General features: G+C 55.3%; 1 protein-coding gene across 1 annotated transcript in view; it reads left to right on the forward strand.

Moving 5' to 3' along the window:
- Positions 1 to 21,964, forward strand: part of SLC29A3 (solute carrier family 29 member 3) — a 40,798-nt gene that overhangs the window by 10,038 nt on the left and 8,796 nt on the right. Inside the window, exons 3-4 of the mRNA XM_049646169.1 lie at positions 14,184 to 14,266; positions 21,563 to 21,789. Of these exons, the coding sequence (XP_049502126.1) occupies positions 14,184 to 14,266; positions 21,563 to 21,789 (310 nt within the window). The remainder of the gene's footprint in view (positions 1 to 14,183; positions 14,267 to 21,562; positions 21,790 to 21,964) is intronic.

Consider the following 21,964-nt stretch of genomic DNA (forward strand, 5'->3'; position numbering starts at 1 on the left):
CAGAATCTGGACCCCAGGCTGTGAGCCAGAGGACACAAGAGGAACACTGGAGACAGCAAACGTGGAGAATTGTCTCTCGGAGTTTTGCTTTCAAAACTCCCATTCTAGGGGCGCCTGGGTGGCTCAGTCGGTTGAGCGTCCGACTTCGGCCCAGGTCATGATCTCGCGGTTGATGAGTTCGAGCCCGGAGTCGGGCTCTGTGCTGACAGCTGGGAGCCTGGAGCCTGCTTCGGACTCTGTGTCTCTCTCTGCCCCTCCCCCGCTCATGCTCTGTCTCTCTCTGTCTCAAAAATAAAATAAACATCAAAAAACAAAACAAAACACCAAAGCTCTCATTCTAGAGGAGTGAGGCAGGAGTTCCAGGGAAGTGTGGTCAAGGAGGGTATGGATTTCCTGGTTTGGTTTTATTTTTAACTCAGGAGAGAGAGCAGCCACTTTGTGTGCTCATGCAAGTGGCCCAGGAGAGAGGGGAAGGCTGGTGCTGAGGAAGAGGAGGACGCACGGTGAGCAAGGTCCATGAGCAGAGGGCATCGGCTCTGGTGCACAGTGGCGGGGGGTGGGGAGTGTCCCAGAAAAGAATGCAGGTGATTCATCCGTAGGAGAGAAGGCAGCCGACGATAAAAGGAAATAAAACTGTAGTCGTGACCCATTAGATGGATCTCAGATTCTTCAGTGGCTTGCAGCCTGTAATTTGAAAACCTCTGCTCTACCTGTTTGCCTCCAGCCAGCCATGAGAATGCATTTTGCCCTCATTGGACAGAGGAGGAGAGTGGAAGCAGTAAGTAACTTGCTGATGCCACAGGACTGTGGAGACAAGAGCAGGATTGCATCCCAAGGGTATCTGAGCCTGCATCATGTTTCCTGGTGCACTTGGCAAATACCCAGATTCCCAGATCCCGCCCTGCTGGCTCCTTCCCCCCAGGGTGGGCCCGGTGCCCCTGATATATCAGGGAATCACTTCTCCATGCCACATGCTGTTCCTCCAGAAGGATGTAGACGTATCGGCATGTTCCTGCAGACCAATCCTAGTGCAACTCGGATCCCTCCAAATGGAAAAAAAAAATGCACGGACTCCATTTGGGAATCCGCTATTTAAGAGCAAAATTCCAAAGAATGGTGTTGAAACGCCTTCCTTCCCCCCAAAAGCCTATCGAGGCAGGATTTGATCTCCTGAAGGGGAGATAGCAGAGACAGTCTGGGGCTCCGGCAGGACAGGAACGGACTCCGGGCTTCCTGTGCAGGGCATGGGTGAGTGGCCATCGGGCAGAGAGGGCAGGCCCCTCCCCACAGCCGCCCAGTGGCTTTGGCTAGTGGGATGGCAGCCCTAAACCATTTTTAAAAATTAGAACCAAACGTGAGTCATTTTTTTTATTCCCTTGTCCACCCTCTGATTCTAACTGCAGGCCCAGCCAGCATGCTATTCCCAATAAATATACCTGTGATGGCTTTTTCTTGTTTTTAGCTCTCGCTGCGTCCTGCAGAGGGAGAGAAAAAGCCCGACTTGAAACGCTGTCAGTCATGCCTTTGGTGGCCTCGACTTCTCAAATACTCTTTTTATTTTCTCCGAGCGTGCGCGCGGCCTCCGCTCCCCACCCACGCCTTGCTCCCTGGCCCCCCTGGGCTATCGATCGCTCCCCACCCCCCCTCCGCCTTCGATTTTATTTCCTCCCGCACTCGTCCTTGGAATCCAGAGGCGATTTCCTCGACAAATTAGAACATGGCCTGGGCCTTAAGTGCTCAAGTGTCTCCTTAACTTGATTGATCATCGTGTGTATCCTGAGAGCGGAGCCAGACCACAGTCTTTGCCTGGTGCCTTCGTTACAGGGATCATCATCTGGGAGGGGTCTCTGGAGGCAGCGAGGGCTGGAGGGTCCTGGCTGGCCTCTCGGGGGGTCCTCTGTGTGTGTTGTTTGTGCACACACCTGAGGCCTGAGCAGCCGTGGTTTCCATCTCCCTGCACACATGTCAGGTGCTGGCTGGGTCTACTCAAGGCTCCCTCTTCTTCCTCTTCCCGGTGGTTGTCCTGGGTTTCCTTCTATGGAGAACAGCTAGAGCACCCCCACATGCCGTATGCCTGGCCCCTCTGCCCCTCTGTCAGTCCTGGGACACTGAGGCATGTCGGCCCTCGGGGGACTGCAGAAGGGGCCTGATGAGAAGAGGGCTGTGTGGGTAGATGGGGTGTCTTCTTGGAAGGCCTCCTCCTCCTCCTCCTCCTCCTCCTCTTCCTCCTTGCCCTGGCCACATGGTCAGGCTGCAGAAGAGGAAGGACAGGCCGGCCGGAACATCAGCAGTGACCGAGCCCCGAGTCAGCTCTCACCCCTCAGAGGTCAGGATCGCTTGCACGTGGATTGACGAGGCTCACTGTGTCTCTGGACCTTCCCTCTATCTGGTTCTGAGTCCTTTCTCTGCCTCCTGAGGTTTCAGCCTGAAGGGCGGGTAGGCGAACAGACAGGATGAAAATCAGAGGCCAGCTTGCCTTGTTGGAGAGCTTGGGAGAGCTTTGGTGGAGGGGTGGGGTAGAAGGCTTGACAGAAGTAATGCTCCCCTCCAGCGGTAGAAAGACCTGAGGTCGAGGAAAGCTGTTTGGTTTCTTATGCTGTTTCAAATTTGCTGGGTGACTTAGGGCTCTGTTTCCTTACTTAAGAAACCAGGTGGGGGGGGCACCTGGGTGGCTCAGTTGGTTGAGTGTCTGACTTGGGCTCAGGTCACGATGTCAAGGTTTGTGAGTTCGAGCCCCACGTCGGGCTCTGTGCCGACAGCTCAGAGCCTGGAGTCTGCTACGGATTCTGTGTCTCCCCCTCTTTGTCCCTCCCCTGCTCGCACTGTCTTTCTCTCTCTCAGAAAATAAACATTAAAAAAATAAATAAATAAAAATTTAAAAAAATAAAAATAAAAAAAGAACCGAGGTGGATGTTGGCCAGCTTTTTCTGCAAACGGCCAGATGGTACATAGTGGAGGCTTTGTGGGTCACGTGATCTCTTTTGTAAGCTACTCTGCCCTGTACCACAGATAATCCATAAACAAATAGGCCTGACTGGTTTCTAGTATTTACAAAAATGGAGACGGATAGATTTGGGGACAGCCGATTGCTGAGCCCTGGACTAGGCGCTCCCTTACAGGTCTTTCCCCACTAGTGTTCTGAGATCTGTTATAGAGGCACCTACCCTGGCCTGGGTTCTGTTTGGAACGCTGACCGCTGTCTGACGTATCATCTATTTATTTGTGCATGCATTTTGCCAACTCTCCTTGACCCGGCAGTCAGTTCCATGAAAGCGGGAACTTGGGCCGAGTCCCGCGTGCCTAGGATGTCTACTGAGCTCAACCAATACGTGCAGAATGATGACCTCATCTCTAAGGGTTTGCGGAGGGCCCGGCTGGTGCTGGGCCAGCGAGGAGAGGGACCAGGAGAAGGGCCCTCGTCTCAGGATTGTGCGCTGTGATCCCGCACTCGGGGTTTGGACTCACGGCAGGGTCATTGTTTGACCGGCACACTCGGGTGACACCGGAGCAGACAGTCTCCGCTGCCCGACCCGCCGTATGCTCTACTTAACAACGAGTTGGTCAAGCCTGAAATTTCCGGGTTCCCCTTTGTTTCGTTCTGTCTTCGCGCACCCGGTCTGTCAGCGAGTTTTGCTCATTCCACCTTCTGAAACGTCTCAAGTGCCTCCGGTTCTCTCCTCCGTGGCCAGCTCCCCTGCCTCAGCCTTGCTGGCTGCTGGCCCTCTAAGGTCAATTCCATGGCCATGGAGGCTACAGAGGGGGTCTCTTTAAGATATAAAATAGGCCATCCACTGCGCCAGGTAAGGGCACAAGCTCTGTGGACAGAGGGCTGGGTTGGAGCTGTGTGACTTTGGGCGAGTGCCTGACCTCTCTGAGCCTCAGTTTCCTCATTTGCAATGTGAATCTTCCCTCAGAGGGATGCTGTAAGCATTCGGGACAGCAGAGTGCGGGGAGGGCTCTGGGAATGTGTGCCAGGACCAGGTTTCCCAGCTGGTTAGGATCCTGCGGTGGCTTCCTGCTGCACTTAGCATAAGATCCAAACTCCAATCTCTGCCTGTTCGCCCCGCCCCGCCCCTGCCTCCAGCTCGGTCTCCCCCTTCTCTCCCTTACTCCCTGTAATCCAGGATCAGCTTGCTTTGTCAGTTGCTTCAACACACCAAACTCACTCCTGCCTTGAGGCCAACCAGATGCTGTTCCCTCTGTCCAGAATGCTTGTCCCCTCACCCCTCGCGTAGCTTGTCCTCGGGTCCAAACATCACGCCCCTCAAAAGGTCGTCTCTCACCACCCTCGCCAACATCAGCACCCCCACGAGGCTCTATTATAGCCCCTTACTTGGTTTTTCTGTTTATTGCACTTAATATAACTTACAGTCTCCCCCATCCCCACCCCTTAATTTGCTGTTTACGCGTTTTCTTGCCTCCCCCACTAGAACCTCATGGCATCCTCAGCCTCTAGCACATTTTGGCACACATAAGGTGCTCAGTCGTTACTGTCAAATGAGTGAATGGGCTCTATCTGCCTTCGCTGTTTCCTGAATGAAGAAGTGAATGGATAAACACATAGCCATTGTTACCTGCTGCTCCCCCTGAGTTCAGTCCACCTCACCTGCCGGGTGACCCCTGTTGTGCGCAGCACGGATCTTATCAGTGCTGTGCAGAAGCCTTCTTCCATGGCTCCCTAGTTTCTTCTGAGAAAAACACCCCTCTTCAGCCTGCTACCTGAGACCATCCGTAGTCTCCCCTCCCTGCCTCCCTCACCTCACATGCCCCGTCATTTAACCAAACTGGAGCCCCCAGGGTGTCCTGGAAGGGGGCCAAGGAGAGGGGCCTGTGTGCTGAGGAGCCTGAGGAGGGTTGGGGGGCCAAGGCTCCATAGAGGAGCGGGGAGGTAGCCGAGCCCTGCAAGGCAGACAAGGGCCAGAGTCACTCTGGAGTTAGGGAGGCAGAGGGTGGCCAGGCCCAGGGAGAAGCTTGAGCAAGGGGGTGTGGTGGAAGCGTGGGGGAGGGCCTGGAGCCCTGGGTGGCAGAGGGGAGTCCGGGGGTGCGGGTGGGAGTGCAAGCCACTGTCCTTTGCTAGGGATGTGGGATCTAGGGACAAGTGATCGACCTGGGGTGGTGAAGGAAAGCAGAGAAACTTTGAGGAGGGCCACCGAGAAATGGAGCCTCGGGAGAGGTGGCTTGGGGTCCTCTTGAAGGTGTGCCTGAAGGCCTGTGATTTGAGAGCTTGGAGCCGGGGCTCAGCAGGCCACCCAGGCGGGATTTGAAAATTGTTGAATTGCGGTGAAAATTGTTCTGGAGGCAGAGACGGATGGATGTAGGCACAGGGCTTGGGACTCATCGAAGCCGGGAGACAAGAGCGTCCCAAGGCAGGAGTGTGGGACAGAGGAAACTCAACGTGCGGCTCGGGAGGCACCTCTGGTGGCAGAGAGCAGAGGTGGACTGAGCTGCCTCGAAAGAGGAGGAGGAGGGGTGGCCCGGGAGTTCAAGTGCAGAGCGCTGGAGGGAAGGTGTGGCCGTCTCCTGTGCCTGCCGTGACCAGGCGCTCAGATGTGGGCACAGGATTTGCTTCTCACAGTTCTGGCGTCCAGAAGCCCCAAACAAAGAGGCCAGCAGGGCCATGCTTGCCCCCAAAGACTCTAGGAAGAATTTCGCTTGCCTCTTCCAGGTCCTGGGGGCTCCTTGGCACTCCCTGGCTTGTGGCCGTGCGATTCTGGTCTCTGCTCTGTTCACGTGGCTGTGTCTCGGCATCCAATGCCCTCTCCTGCTTATGTGGACACCAGTCATCGCATTTAGGGCTCACCCTGGTCCCGTGTGACCCCATCTTAACTAATTGTATCCACTAAGACTCTATTTTCCAAGTCAGGTCACATTCTGAGGTTCTGGCTAGACATGGGCACTATTCAACCCATTATAGCCGGGGTGGCCCATGGTATAAGGAGCCTGACCACGCCTTGATTATGGGTGGGCTGCAAAGAGGCCCCTTTGGAGGAGTCTTTCCCCAGAGCAGTCTGGGAGGGGTAAGGGTAAGCATTGAGGGCCTAGGCTGCCTTTCTAAGGAGTTTGTGGCAAAAGGGAGGAGGGACCTGGGGCTGGAGGCAATGAGATCAGACAGGTTGTTTTCCTTAGCTAGATGAGAAGGAAAGCCAGCAGTGAAGGAGAGACGGAAAATGCAGGCAGGGAAGGCAAGTGTTCATGGTGCAAATTTCCTAGAAGTCAGCTTAGGCCATGGGAAGAAGGTGTGCTCTACAACAGAGGTGGGGGAGGCAGGGAGGCTCATTCCCGAAAATCTCAGCCACTCTGCTTATCCCCTGGCAGGGATTCCAGAGGAGGTGTAAAAAAGGATCGCAGATTGGGGAGGGCCTCCAGGGTATTAAAGAGCAAGATTTACAGTGGCCCCGAGGAACCGGGGCCTGGAGGTGATCCATGAGGCCGAGCCTCGGTGGGCTGATGTGGGAACCAAGTACACAGGTCTGGTGGGGGCGCCTGTCCTTTGAGTGGCTGGGTCTGTCTGGCCAACATCTTTCCGGGCCTTACCTGTCCGATTCTGACCCAGCTTTGTTCTGCCCTTGGGCCCCTGGATACCCCATCAGGCCTTGATGGATCCGGGCTCCTGGGTCCCTCACCTCTCTGGGCCCTGAAACTGGCATTGCCCAGCTGCCCCCCCCCCACCCCTCCGCGGCCCCGTTAGCTTTCCTGGGCCAGTGCCCCCACAGAACCCAGAGGCAGGAGGCCAGCTGCAGCCCTTGGGGACACCTGCCCTCGGCTCGCTTCGTGGCCGATGCCAGGGCGATGGCGCCTCCCCGCAGCATCCCAGGCCATAGAGCTCGGCCATCCGAAGGCAGCAAGTTTGCAGCAAACTATTCTTGGCTCCAGCCTGCTCGCTGCTGCTAATTTCATGCCCCTGTGATCCAGGTAACGCTTTGCTGCCTCGAGCTGCCACCCCCGGGCCTGAATCGCTTTTTCTCGCCCCGCAGGAGCCAGCTGCCTCTGCCGCCGCGCTCTTGAGGTGGGGGCTGCCCGAAGCTGCCTGGGAGCCGCCGGGCGGCCGGGCACCGAGTTAGTCTGCCGCAGCTCGTGACTAATTTGCTGCACTTATTTCAAAGTGCCCAAATCGCATTCAGGAGAGAAGCAGCTTAACCAGGGCCTGCCAGAGATAAACGGGCTCATTTCGGGGCCTCCCTGCCCGAAGAAACCTCTTTACCTGGACTCGGAGCCCAGAATTAAATTCTTCCAGAAGAGACGCTTAGCACGGAGCCTCTCGGCGTGGCGGAGGAGGGGGGAAGCGTTCCCAGTCGTAAAATGGGCCTCACATCTGGCCAGCTGGCTCCGGTGGGTTTTTAAATTGCGTTTGCAGAGCAGCTCTCCCCTTTTCCTGGGGTTCGCAAACTGGGCCGGAGTGGGGATTGATGAAAATGAGTTTCTCATCTCCATCACGAGCGGATCGAGTGCCCCGCACCCAGGCCAGAGCGGCTCCCCCACGCCTAGCTGGCACCGCGGGGCCAGGCTCCGTGCCCGGTCTGGGTTTGGGACCCCACCTCCCCTCAACCTGGGGCGCGGGGCGCTGCCCGAGTTTGCACAGCCAGGAGAGAAGCTGGAAGCCTGCCCGGCTCTTCCCACCTATTATGTCCTCTGTACCATGGTCCGTGCTCCTCAGCGGACCGTGGCCATCCATTTCGGGTGGCTGACAGAAGTGACGGCTCTTCTCTGAAAATGTTTCCTTTTAACTCTGCTCAGAGCCACAGCCGTGTGGAAATGCCCTGGGGAATGGACCGTTGGGGTTTAAGGAGAAGAGAGTGAACCGCAGAGGGGAGAGGAATCAAACCCCGTCGTTTGCTGGCTTGGGCAGGTCACCCGTGTTTAAGGGCTGGGGCAGAGAGCCGATGCCTCCCTGATGGCACCTCAACTTCCACGAGCTGGTCCCTGCTCACTCCGGGAAGACGCATGGGCTGCCCACGCCGGCCACTGGGGCGGCCCGGTGACATGCCTCAATCCCGGGGACGTCTGCGAGGCAGGCGGCCGCAGCTAGAGTGGCGAAATATGCCCCCACCCCACCCCTGCCCTGCCTGCAAGAGGAGATCTGCCACTCGCCAGGTAGGCGCCTCTGTGCAGGTTGATCCCCTCTGTGGGTCTCCGGCTCCGTATCTGTAAAACGGAAGCACATCAGCGCTGCCTTGCTCTTACAGGCTGCGTCAAGAGCAAAGGGCCTGGGGTCCGTGCAGGCCACGTGTGAGCGCTTTTGGTCACTTGGCAGTTACCTGGTGCTCCGCAGGGGTTCCGTGTTGCTACTTGGGTTACCTGACCAGTGCCAAGGATGACTTTCGGCGTTACTGCTGCCAGGGTGCTGAGCCCCCCTTGAGCCCCCAGGTAACTGCAGCATGCAGGGAGATGGTTGAGGGCAGGGAGTTTAGGTTAGATACACAACAAGAAAGATATTCTTTCTTCCTCAGCTGGGCCTCGCCTCCCATGGGCTTGGCAAGTTCAGAATGGTGGCGGATGGGGCCACTCCCTGAGCACCCTGAAAGGGGGGAGGGCGTTGCGTGCCCTGGTTACATTCCTGCCTCTCCCAGCGTGTTTGGATTGAATGGTTTTGTCTCAGTTCAGCAGATTCCTGTCAATGCCCAGGAAGTCTGTTCCAACAAAGGAACTTCGTGAGTGGCGAGGAAGCATCCCTCCATGCCTTTGCACATGCTGTTCCCTCCTCTTGGAGTGCCGTCTTTCCACCAGCAGCCCCTCCTCCCCCATCTGTCTGGCACACTTCCCCCAGTCTTTCAGGCTACAGTCTGAGAGGGCCTCCTGTGGGAAGCCCTCCGGCCCCTTTTTCTGTCCTCCCGCCACATCTCGTGTCCACTGTGCTCGAGCTATAGGATCGTGCCAGGCCACGTGTTCCCAGAGGGCATCAGGCACCCTGTCTTTTCTCTCTTATACACCAAGCCACCAGCACAGTGCGGGGCACACAGGGGTGGCTACATCTTTGGTAAACAAGGGAAGGGGTTGTTAATCTGATCAACAGTGGCCACCCGGCCGGGCTGAGGGCCGTGGGATTTGCCTCTGGGTCTCCTGATGGCTTGGAGAGGCCTTGTCTTCTCATCACGCCCTGCCCTGCTGCATCCACCCACCTTCTGGCCCTGCCTTCTTGCCGAATCAGTTTTCTGCCTGCAGTAACGTGAGCCCTAGACCGATCTCCTTAGCACTTAGGTTTTCCATGGACTGTATAAACAGGGATGCCGTGGGGCCCCTGGGTGGCTCAGTCACTTAAGGGTCGGACTTCGGACTTCATGGTTCATGAGTTCGAGCCTCACATTGGGCTCTGTGTTGACAGCTCAGGGCCTGGAGCCTGCTTTGGATTCTGTTTCCCTCTCTCTCTCTGCCCCTCCCCCATGCGTGCTCACTCGCTCTCTCTCCAAAATAAACAAACATTTGAAAAACAAAAAACAAAAACAAGGCTGCCATGTTGCACAACTATGAAGAGCTTCATTTATATCATAGCTTCAGGACTGGTGCCTCCTGTGGGTGTGGAAAGCATAGCCTCCGCTGTCACCCGAGGTGGCCTGGTGCCACTGCCCCAGTGTTCTCCTCATTCCTGCACTCCTGCGTGGCTGGAGCTGGCCGTTGGGGTCTTTGGGTTCACCCTGTTCATGGTCACGTTCGTCAGTCATGTTGGGGGGGCACCTGGTGTGATAAATAACAGAGCCTTTTGAGGCAGCTCTTAGGAACCAGTCCCAAGTGCAGGCGAACTATGGCATGAACCATCCCCAGCCATCGCATGACATAAGATTGCCCCATGGGATGGAGATGACAGGTTGCTTTGGAGGGGGCAGGCCTGTTACCAATGTTTTTGAACCAGTATTCAAACGTTTTTGCATTTCCTGGGGTAAAATAGGAGACGGTGGCCCCAACATCCCTTGGAAGAAAACGAGATGAACCCAGGAGGGAAATGCCAGCTGCAAGCCTGCAAAGGGCATCATCCAGGATGGAAAGGAGGGCCTTCACTGGGGGATGCTTCTTAGAAAGGAGCCCAAGGCCACACGTTCCATGCGAATGCCATCTCAGGGTGTGCAGTTCTAGGGAAGCAAGAGTGAGGGAAAAGGGAAGTGAGGCGGAGATAAGAGAGAGAAAACGCAGGCCGCAGCATTATTGGGCTGGCCACAGCTTTGCGACGAAACACAGCTGGCTGCTCAGGCGCCCAGCACACATCCAGAGAAGCCACGTGGGCCCACCGCATTTTTGAACAGTTGGTCGGGAGAGACGAAAGTCAAGAAGTTTATCTCTTGTCTCCTTTCCATTTCCCACCTCTCACTGGTCACAGCCTGCCTCGTGGGGCTTCGCCTTCCTTGACTTCGGAGAGTGTCACCTGACCCTTCTCATCATCACCCGGGGAGCAAGAGCCTCTGGGACGCAGCCCCGCCAGGACCCGGGCACAGGGGTCTCTCCTCAGCAGCCGGCTCCTTCTCTGGGGGCAGCAGTGACAGTGGCTTTATGACCGGGAGGTCAGGTAGCGAGGCAGATGTCCTGAGAGCCAGGCAAGGTGAGCAGATCTGGTGGTGGCCCATGAACTGAGTCCTGTTTCTTGGAATCCGTGCACGCCACCCGCAAAAAGGATCCTAATTTCAGAGGATTTGACAAGGACCTCAGCAAGCATAACCTTTGTCCCCCTCGTGGGCAGACATATTGGTCTTCGTGTCTGGCAAGATCATGCTCAGCCATCCCTGTTTCCGATGAGACGCTGAGTTTAAACTACAGGAAGCTGGCGATATTCAGGAAAACCCCGATAGGAGGACCTCAGCTGTCTAAAGCCCTCTTTAATTAGGAATCTATTGCTGTGTAACGAAATACTACTCACTTTAGTGGCTTAAAATAACGCATTTATTACCCCACGGTATCTGTGGTCCAGGGGGCGGGGCACAGCCCTCGGCTCCGGGTCTCACACGGCCGCCATCAAGGGGGTCACCAGGGTCGTGGTCTCGCTGGAGGCCCGGCTGGAGGAGGATCACTTCCAGGCTTACCTGGATTGTTGGCAGAATGCGATTCTTTGCTGTTGTTGTAGGACTCAGAGCTTCAGTTCCTTGCTGGGTGTTGGCCAGAAGCCTCTCTGAGCAACTGGGGGTCAGTTCTTGCCACATGGGGTTCCCCAGCATGGCCACTTGTGCCCTCTAAGCCATCAAGGGAGAGAAGAAAGGAGTCCAACGAGACAGGTGCTACCATGTCGTGTAACATACCCCCATACACACGATCACAGATGTCGGCCCCTTGCTTGGTTAGAAGCAAGTCACAGGTCCCACCCACACTTAGCAGAGGGGATCACATACAAGGGTGTGAACACAGGAGGCTGGGACTGTGGGGACCATCGGGAGGGTCTGCCCACCACACCTCATTTTGCTAGAACTCTATTCACAGGCAAAAGCAGCAAGTAAGTAACCCCCCGCCCACATGTTTATATCAGGAACTAAGTTAAAAAAAAAAACAAAAAAAACAGCTCCCTGGGGTATGCTGAGTCAACCCACATAACCATCTGCAGTCCCCAATCTGTACCAGTAGAAAAATGGCCCAGGGTCAAGTCCATTCTGCCCCTTCTGTGTGCTCTTTGTGAAGCAGAGAAAAGGAGCTCTGTCAACAGAAAGGGAGTCATAAGCCCTACTCGGGCGTCAATATTTAAAACCCTTTCCAACATTAGAAGGATAATTTTCTGCTTAAATATCAACAAACCAGAACATTCAATTACCTAGAAAATCCCCGTTCCTAAAATGTTCAGGGAACCTGAGCTTGCTTGAAAAAACAAAGACAGAGACTCTGCATCCCATGTGATGGTCGTTTGTAGACTGGCCACGGAGCGAGCAGCCACTGAGTAAAGGGAGCCTCGCCGGGGGCTCGGATTTGGGGCAGGCTTGGCCCCCACCTGCAGCTGTCTCTTCCTCGGGGCCTTTCTCCATGGTTCCCACCTGCCACCTGCCTGGCCTCACGTAGGCTCAGCCACTGTGTCAAGACGTAATTGACTGAGTGCCTCGGACCAGTCTAGGCTCTACTGAGCCCATCAGGGCAGGAACAATGAGGTAGCACCTCAAAGGAGGAAGGCTATTTCTAAGGCTCATGGTTGATGGACCGCACTAGCTGTGATTATCATTTTAATTGCAAGGCCACCACAACCTGATATTCAGGGTGCAGATTTCAAAGACCGCAAAGCACTCTGCAGGCTTAAAAAGGGACCGTGGAACAATCCTTTGCAGACCAGGAGGAGCTCGTTATGATATCTTTCCTTTTGCACTCCACGCTGCTGTCAGACTCCCCCAGAAAGGACAGATCTGACCCTCTCTTTCAAGGTTTGACTCCGTTCCCACCGCTTCGGGGACCTTTCCCCAAACTGGTACTCGTTCCCATTCTCTCTCGTGATCCGCCTTCCTGGTCCCACTCCCCCATCCGGAACCCCTTATAGAACACACTGCTCCTACCTCTGACTTGGCAAAAAAACCCCACAGAATTCTGACATCTCTCCCTGTGGTGTTTTGAGATGAAAATACCTTCACACTCTATCCTACACTCCCAGTGGGATGCTTCGTTCTTAACGGGCAAGAAGCATGTCTCATTCTCCGTAGTGATCCCTACAGTCGCCACACTTCTTTGCACATTGGCAAGCTTTTGCACACATTGTCCTTTGTGCTTGGCACATTTGCAACTCAAAATATTTCCTCAGTGAAGTCAATCTGGTGAGCTTTCCAGAGTAGAATATTCACAGCTTCTTTTTTGTTTTGTAGAGTAAACAATATACTTCATATAAAGCCCTTGTATTTGGCACACAGTAAATGCTTAATACGTGTAATCTATTACCACGGTTCAGAACCCATGATCGTTACCAACCTGGGGTTCGTGGTGGAACATACAACAACCAAGCCAAGATCTGTCAGCCTTTTCTAATTTTTTTTAAGACAGGTATATTGAGAGATACCAGACACATAGTAAAATCTACTCTGATGAGTGGACAGTTCTCTGAGTTTCGAAAAACGCTTACAGTTGGGGTGCCTAAGTGGCTCAGTCAGTTAAGTGTCCGACTCGTGATCTCGGCTCAGGTTGTGATCTCATAGTTCATGACTTTAAGCCCCGAGTCAGGTTCTGTGCTGACAGCGTGGAGCCTGCTTGGAGTTCTCTCTACCTCCCTCTCTCTGCCCCTACCCCACTCGTGCTCATTCTCGCTCTCCCTCTCTCTCAAAATAAATAAATAAACTTAAAAAAATTAAACACACACACACACACACACACACACACACACACAGTTGCCCTATAGCTTTCATAATCAGGATTTCTTTGTCGTGTGGTCTCATGTACACTTCGTCTAGAATAACCCAGAACTGCTTCTAGAAAAATGCCCTTTGTCCTCATCTTGGCCAGTCTAGGAGCCATTTTCCAAAATGGCTTTGACCTTGGGTAACAGCTCTATTGAGGAAGCAAATCCAGAGTTGGAACAAAGTTTCCCTACAGGGATAAGTCTTGGTGTATGTCTTTTTTTTTTTTAAAAAAAACCAACTTTTTAATGTTTATTTATTTTGAGAGAGACAGACAGAGAGTGTGCTTAACAAGGAGCCCGATGCAGGGCTCGATCCCACGACTGTGAGATGATGACCTGAACCTAAGTCAAGAGTCCAACGCTTAACCGACTGAGCCACCCAGGGACCCCAGGGTTGGTGTATTTCTCAGAGGCCTCACTTGGTTGCAGGAACATGAGAATGTGGCTGGGTCACAACACGCATTTGGATAACTGAAATTTGGCAGTGGGCAAAGAAGGCCAGTGGGGCACAGTCTTTCTGTGTATACGTGCTCACAATTGAGTCCTGTCCCCATTGCCTCCCCTGTGGATGGACACGTAGAATAGGTGGGAGTGGAAAAAAAAAAAAAAAGAATAGGTGGGAGTGTGGGCTGCAGAGCATTGGGGGGCCTGAGGGCAGGGACAATGTCTTATCCTAACTTGTGTCCCCAGCACTTAGCACAGCTTATGTTGGTGTCTGTCGTGTGACCGAGTAAGTGGTCCTGGGTCGTAAAGAGGCGGGCCCATGCCGTCTTGGGCTAGACTTATCCATCAGTCGTATCTGAAGACAGCGGGGAGAAGCCCCCCAGGAGGGCCCTGGCTCCGCTCTCGAGTGGGGCCCTCCCGTCCCTCCCAGGTGACATCAGCAGCCTCCTCACTTCTGTGCTTGCAGAACTACTTTGAGAGCTACCTGACCGTTGCCTCCACCGTTTCCTCCGTGCTGTGCCTCATGGCGAACTTCCTGCTCGTCAACAGGTAGGCCACTTCCTTTCTCTGCCAGCCCCTGACCCTCACCTCCTTGCGTCTCCACTTGCCTTTCGTTCACAGCGGCTGCTTTTCTGCCGGCTTCAAGGGCAGCAGCCTAAGTAGGAGGCAGGCAGCCCACACTCCTCCATAACGATGGAGAAGTCAGATCCGTGACCTCCCGATGGGATGCCCAGCTGGGGAGCTGGTCTTTCACTTCCCAGCCACACGCCGTGGCATGGTGTCAGCAGCCGGCAGGAGGCATGTGGGGACATGGGTCTTCCTCCTTTCCCTCTCATGGGAGCCTGTCAACAGCTACCTAGGCCGCAGACTTAGCAACCAAAGGACAGCATGTAGATGGCAGCGGGGGGTTGGGGGGGGGGGGGGGGAACAAGGGAGGCTGGTTTCCCAAGCATTTCTGAGAGCCGTGGGAAGTTGAGAGGCTGGCACCCCCCAATCCTGGCTCTCGCTCCGGGGGAATGGGTCACCGGCTCACGTGTTGACCACTCGCAGAGGGTCAGTGGGGAACGTCTGACACTGTGTTAGAGTGGGGGCCGGGAGAGAGCTGTGGAGGAAGGACTGATTTAGGAAGTAGCCAGGCAAGTTAGCATGGCCCTTAGTCCCACTGGGGGACTATTGCCATCCACTGTCATTTAGGTTCACAAGAGCAACAGCCCTAGCTACTCTGCCTACGTTGCCCCTGAGTTACCACCAGAGACCTGGGCTTCTCTGGGCACAGCCTACTGAAACCTTAGCTCACCGATGGCCAATCAGTTTCACTCAGTGCAGCCACATTTATCGTGACTGCCTGGATCTCGGGTGGAACAGGACCCTGAGGCAGGTCCGGCCGCAGGGAGTGTGCTGCGATTGATTGGTGATGTCTGCTCCGCGCATGGGAGGAGAGAGGGCAGCACCTGTGCCTCACGTGTGCTAAGCCTGGATAGACCGGTCTCTCCAAACATAAGCTATGGGGCTGTTCCAATCCCCTGTCATTGCGCTAAAATGCCCCCGAAGCACCGTGATTTAAGACCGTAACCGTGGTTAGTATCGCTCAGGATCTGGGAGTCATCAGGCTCAGTTGGGAGCTCTGGCTTTGTGTCTCTCATGTGGTTGCAGACAGCTGGGCTGGAGCCGCTGGGCCTTCGCCGGCCCCTGTCTCCTTCTCCTCTCCCCTCCCCTCCCCTCCCTCCCCTCCCCTCCCCTCCCCGTGGTCTCTTGCAAGTTGGCCTCAGGCAGGAGGATTTTTCATGGTGTGGCTAAAGAGCAGGTGCTCCAAGAGATCAAGGCAGAAGCTACAAGGTCTCTGTAGCCACATGGTGGCACTGACGTTGGACTCAGCCAGTCAAGGCACTCACCAAGCCCACTTGGTTTCAAGGGGACACAGACCCGCCTGTCAAGAGAAGGAAAGTGAAAGGATTTGCACCCATTTTACAACCAAGGTGCAGGCTGTAAGAGCGAGAAGCAGAATGGGGGCCAGATGGCCCGAGGGCTTTGCAACCCCAATCATAAACCAGCTGACCCTTAACCTGCCTCCTTGTGCCTTCCCCTGGTGCACAGGGCTACCCTCAGTGTCCTCAAAGGTGGGGTGCCGCCTCCAGAGGACCCCCCCCCCCCCGCCGCTTCCAGGAGGAGGCAGAGGAATGGAGCTCAGAGCAGGGCCACGTGTCCCCTCAGCATTGCCAGCCCCTGGAGGGAAGAGCTGTGTCCTTGGCAGAGGCTCACAGGAGGGAAAGCAGGAAGAAAGGAAGGGGACACAAAGGGAGGAGGAGGATGATGAGGGGGTGACAGCCGTGGTGGAGAGCCCCTGGGTCTCTCACTACCCCCTCCTTTTCAGGACTCTCATGATCCTCTCTGTCCACTCGCCTGGCTGGCCCTAGGGATGCGGTTTTGTCCAGCAGGGATAGCCCAGGCTCGTACAAGTGACAGATCTGGAGTCATTGTCTGAACTATAACAAACAGTTGACACCTGGTGACACACAGCGACCCGGGAGGGAGGCCATGACATTAGCCACTTTTCAGGTGAAAGTCAAGAGATGTACCCAAGACCACAGGACCAGTAAGGGATGGCCCAAGCTGGCATCGTACCTGGGAGTGCCTCCTCTGTGGTTGTGAGGTCTAGCAGGCCAGAAGCCAGGCCGGGACAGGGGTCAGCAGTGGTGTCAGGGGCCAGCAGTGACAGGGATCTAGGAGAGTAATCTCTAATAAGAGGAGTTAGCACTTTTTTTTTTTTTTAACTTGTATTCAACTTTGAGAGACAGAGACAGAGTGCAAGCAGGGAGAGGCAGAGAGAGAGAGGGAGACACAGAATCCAAAGCGGGCTCCAGGCTCTGAGCTGTCAGCACAGAGCCCGACGTGCGGCTCGAACCCACAAACTGTGAGATCGTGACCTGAGCCGAAGTCAGATGCTCAACCGACTGAGTCTCCCAGGCGCCCCGAGCATTATCTCCTTTAATCCTTACAACAGTCTGAGAGCTGGAAACTTGTTACCTTGTTTTATAGATGGGAAGCAGGCTCACGGAGGTCACATGGCCATTAGCAGGGTGAAGCCAGATGAGAACTGGAACCCTTCTCGCCCTACACCTGTACCTGGAACCCCTGGACCACTTGCCTCCTAGTTTGCCAGCCCCTCCCTACAGCCAGAGATGCATCACAGACCCGGAAGGAAGGAGATGGTGAAGAAGGTCTAGGTCTGTCTGTAGCGGGGACAGTGGATGGCCAAGGCAGCCACCCTCCCGAGGTCAGGCAGGGAGCTGGCTCTGAAGGCTTGACGTTACAGGGCACCCTCCAGAAGGTCCAGCCCACCCCAGGACCTGCCCTTGCCCCTCTCCTGCCTCTAGCAGAAGGGCGAGGGCAGTGTGGGGAATGCTCGCAGGCCTCCATCTGTTTCTGGGTTGTGGGAAGATGGTTTGGGGCTAAGCTGTTTTTTATTTAATGTGCGAGATTGAAATGTCTCCTTTTTTCCCCTCCTGGAGAACCCTGGCTTTCTCTGACTGGCTCATCCATAATCTCCAAGTGTTTTATTATGTTAAATCTGCAGCATCATAAATACTTATGAGGAGGATTTACATTTGAGAGACTTATGAAGAAATCAGTCCCCTGGGGTGCTGAGCCCTCATGAGCAAGGGGGTGGGGAGCTGGCAGCCCTCTCAAAGAATCTCATATTAACGTGGCCTGCCCCAGGGTCCTGGGGCTGAAGCAGTCATCTTGGCTATCCCCCGTCCGAGACCAGAACCACGGACTCCAGGGCAACATTTGCCTGGACTTTCCCCACAATCCTAACGGCATCGCCGTCCCCTGGGCCACGCTCCCTGCCGAAGTGGAAGAAGCAGAGTGAAGCCAGCCTGTCCCACCCCCTTAGTGCCTGTGGGGTGGGCTTCTTGCCATAAAGCTTTATGGGCATTGAAAATAGCCCCAGGCAAGATCCCTGAGGTCCTGGGGCCCAGGGATCAGGGATCAGGAGGAGAAAGGGTCCTGTGGCAAGTAATTCGCAGGTAAGGAGGAAGCCTGTGCAGGTGAGGGGCCTGTGGGGGCAGCAGAGCAGAGCAGGAACTGCATTGCTCTTGTCCTGAATTTGGCATTTACCTCCTCGTCTCCCACTCTTCCCTCGGCTGCCCACCCCCGGGGGTGCTGGGTGAGAAGCCCCTCAGCTCTCTCCAAAGCAACCTTCCCGTTGGGGCAACTAATTACTGTGCTGTGGCAGGCCCCAGAAGCTCCCGTGATGCCATCAGCATTCCTGGGGTGGACTTCGTCTTAGGCCTGGTCTGGGAGGAGGTGGTTAGAGGCAGAGGCCGCTCTCCGAGGCTGGCTTCAAGGGCTGCAAGTGCTCCCAGGGGTCTCCCTGCTATGCTGAGGGGGTCAAGAAGCAGAGAGCGACCGGGGGTTAGGCCCAGCGTGAGAGCCTCCCTGCACTACCCGTAGCCCTTGCCTGCTTGTGCATTTACTAGATGCTCACCGGTGCCTCCCGGGCCCTGTGCCCACCCTGGGCCAGTGGGAGAACAAGACGGGCCACTGTCCTCCTCATGTCTCCCAGGCTGTCCTGGGCCTTCTTCTTGCCCCAAGGATCATGTTAAAGCTTTTTGGCATCGGTCCCCAGCCTCTCTCTCCACTTGATTTCCTTAACATTTATAACCGTAAACTGGAACATTATGTTGAACCAGGCTGTGTGCCCTTGCTAGCTCTTAACTTTGGGGTGTTGGGGCAGTTCCAGTTGCTGGGAGAGGGTGGGGGGCACAGTGTGACAAGGTCGGATGTGTGGAACTACCCCAAGCATCAGAGGTAAGGCCTGACCACAGCCTCCAGGGCACCTGGTGTGCACTTACACCCAATACTCTGGGCCCCCAGGGGCCCAAGTGCCCCATCTGCTGCCCATCAGCTCCTGCCCAGGGTGAGGCCCCTGCAGACCCTGGGAAGATGCATCCTGGTGTGGGGTTCCCCAGGAGCAGCCCCTGGAACAGGGATTTAAGTGAGAGGAGTTTACTTGGGAAGTAAAGGTAGAAGAATGGAGAAAAGGGATAGAAGGAGAAGGCTGCTAACACAGGATGCCTATCAAACCAGCTCCCATAGAGAGTGACCCAGCTGGACCCGGGGACTCTGGGAGCCAGTGTGGAGCACACACCTGAGGGGGAGGGAGCTGGGGTGTTTATCCACCCACTTCCCCATCATTGGTTGAAAGCTGCTCTTGGGGCGTGTTAATTACCTGTCACTTGCAGCCTGCTTCCTGGTAGAGGCAAGGCATAGGGGTGGAACATCTAACCATGCTGCTCCCCAGCTAGCAACGCTGAGGTGCCTCTTGGTGCTAGTTGGCATTCTTGGTAATAAACAGTAGTGACCCGAAAAGGGATCACATTGTCCGATCTAGGAGATTGCGTACGTCCCCAGGGCTCTCCTTCTCTTGCACCGTCCCTGGGCTCTGTGTGTGTGTCTGCCTGGCTTCATCCCAAATGTGATCTCTCTCCGTGCAGCCGGCCAGGTGGCAACCAGCAGCCCCCAACACGGTCATGGCAGAGAGTGAACTTCTCTCCACCTTTCGGTCCTGGGGAGGACTGGCTGACCCTGCCTGGCGCACACGCCAATCCCTAACCCAGTGCAGCGACCGGTGGCATGGGACGCTCCAGTCACCCCAGACCCACTCATCACGTGGGTGATCATCATTTGTGGCTGGGTCAGTGTGGACAATATGGCGGGCCACCTCTCCAGAACAACTTGGCACACAAGGAAGAGGGTTCTTCTTTTTTTTTAATGTTTATTTATTTTTGCGAGAGACAGAGACAGAGTGTGAGCGGGGGAGGGGCAGAGAGAAAGGGAGACAGAATCCGGAACAGGCTCCAGGCTCCGAGCTGTCAGCACAGAGCCCGACGCGGGGCTCGAACTCACAGACCGCGAGATCATGACCTGAGCCGAAGTCAGATGCTCAACCGACTGAGCCACCCAGGCGCCCCAGGAAGAGTGTTCTTTGGGTAAAGGGATGCTGGCAGACAAAGCCTGCACTCCGACTCTATACCCTACTCTGGAGATCAAGTCTTGGCACTTAGCAGGGAGGCAAGACCCTCCAGGATAGGGCTCTGCTTCTCTCCAGCCTCTGCCCCCAGTCTCACCTGCACCCAGAGGCCACTTCAGTTCCCTGAACGTGCCGTGCTCTCTCTCTCACAAGACGTGTGTGCTCACAGCCCGACACACCTTATACTCCAGCTTAGCACCTGCCAAAAGACTGTGTGACACCCAGGGTGGGTTTGGTGCCCCCTTGGACGTGCCCAGGATGCCCTGTGGCCCTCCCGATGGAGCACTGTCCCTTGTCTGTCCTGTGTCTGTCCCACGCAGCACAGTGCTTGACACACAGTAGTTGCCCAACACACATTTGTGGAATGAACACACCAGAGAGAAGGTGTGTTAACAGAGCTTCAGCAGACCCGGGTCCTCATCCTTGCTCCCCACGGACTCACGCCGCGACCTTGAACTGCCTGTTCGCTTTCTCAGGCTCCCCTCTGCCCCTTACAAAGCAGAGGCAGCACCTGCTCTCCCTCCAGCGAGGATCAGAACGAGGATCAGAAAAAAACTCAAGTTAGCCTGGGGCTGCAAAAGCACTTTGAAAAATCCTTGCTTCTCGTGCTCATCATTTCACACCTATTTATGTACATATATATGTATTTTTTTTTCTTTTTACCTTTCAGGTCTTTCTTTTTTATTAAAAAAAAAAAAATACCCGTGTATAACTAATCTGGCTTTTCTCCCAGCCCTCACCCACTGGTTAGCGGGAAAATTAAGCAAACATCCAATCCGGCTTAAAGCTTAGTCTAATCTGATGATTTAAACAGCCCCTTTAGATGATATACTCCCTGGAATAAAAATGTGCAGTTTCTTAGAGAGCCAGCCTTCTCTGCTTCTCCCTTCAGGGCAGTGTCTGGGCAGATGAGGGCTGGGAGGAGTGTATACCCTACTCAGTTGGGGGTCCGCCCTGGGTGTAGTAGCCTGGCATCAGTGGCTGCCCGTGACAACTGAGACCATCCCAGGAGAATCCTTCAGTTCTGGACCACCCGTATTTCCTTCCTTCCGGGGACGTGGTAGAGTGTCATTCTGAGAGCACAGACTAGAGCCAGACCTCCTGGGGTCTCAGCCCAGTGACGTGGAGCAAGTTCTTCAGCGTCTCTGACCTCAGTTTCCTTCCCTGTCTGTGCAGGAGAGGAGAGAGAGCCTGTCTTATGGGGCTGGTGTGATTCAGCAAGCCAGCACATAGAAAACATTTCGAAGAGTACTTAGCACAAATTAAGTACTCGCTGGGTGATTGCTGTATGAGGATGATGATTTTCTGCCCTTCCCCCCCTCCCCCCGCTGCTAAGTTTTGGGAGAGGGAAGCCCAGAGGGTGGTTGCTCCGTGGAAACATTAGACAGAGCCAGTGGGGGCTCAGCCCTGTGGTGGGGGAGCGGGGACTTGCCTCGAGAGCCCCCATGTCCTCCTGTCCTTGGACCTCACAGCAAGATGAAAAGAAGCAAGATGAAAAGGAGCATTTTCCCTGAGCTGATACTTCCCCTTGAACTCTGCACCCTCCCCTCTGCAGAGCCTCCCTTCGGGTGGATCCATTCTCCTCCCTGCTATGCAGACGCAGAAGCCAAAACCAGAGCAATGGAGTCACTGACCCAAGGCCACAAGCCAGTGAGCCAGAAAGGCAGGATTCAGGCTCAGGCCTCCAGGCTGCAGAGTGGGCCGTCCCAGCCACTGAGCTCACCTGCTTCCCTTGAGAACCTTCGCCAACCCTGGTCTGGCGTGGGAGGCCCCGAGGGGATCTCTAACCGCTTCTGGCATCCCCACTCCAGGGTTCCGATTCGTGTCCGTGTGCTGGCCTCATTGACCGTCATGCTGGCCATCTTCTTGCTGATGACCGCGCTAGTGAAGGTGGACACCTCATCCTGGACCAGTGGCTTCTTTGCTGTCACCATTGTCTGCATGGCAATCCTCAGCGGCACGTCCACCGTCTTCAGTAGCAGTGTCTTCGGCATGACTGGCTCCTTCCCCATGAGGAATTCCCAGGCGCTGATATCGGGTGAGAGCTGGGCTCCAGGCAGCCGACGACGAGGTCGGGCCCCCTGGGAGTCACGCAGGGGGCGGGGGGGGGGGGGGGGGGGGAAGAGGCAGAGGGGAGCATGCAGTGGTCCTTCCAGAAAAGGAAACGACTGTTAGCTGTGTGTCCACTATCTGTTATTGGGTAACAAAGCACC

This window comes from Panthera uncia, chromosome D2 (assembly GCF_023721935.1).
Source record: "Panthera uncia isolate 11264 chromosome D2, Puncia_PCG_1.0, whole genome shotgun sequence".
Taxonomy (NCBI): Eukaryota; Metazoa; Chordata; class Mammalia; order Carnivora; family Felidae; genus Panthera; species Panthera uncia.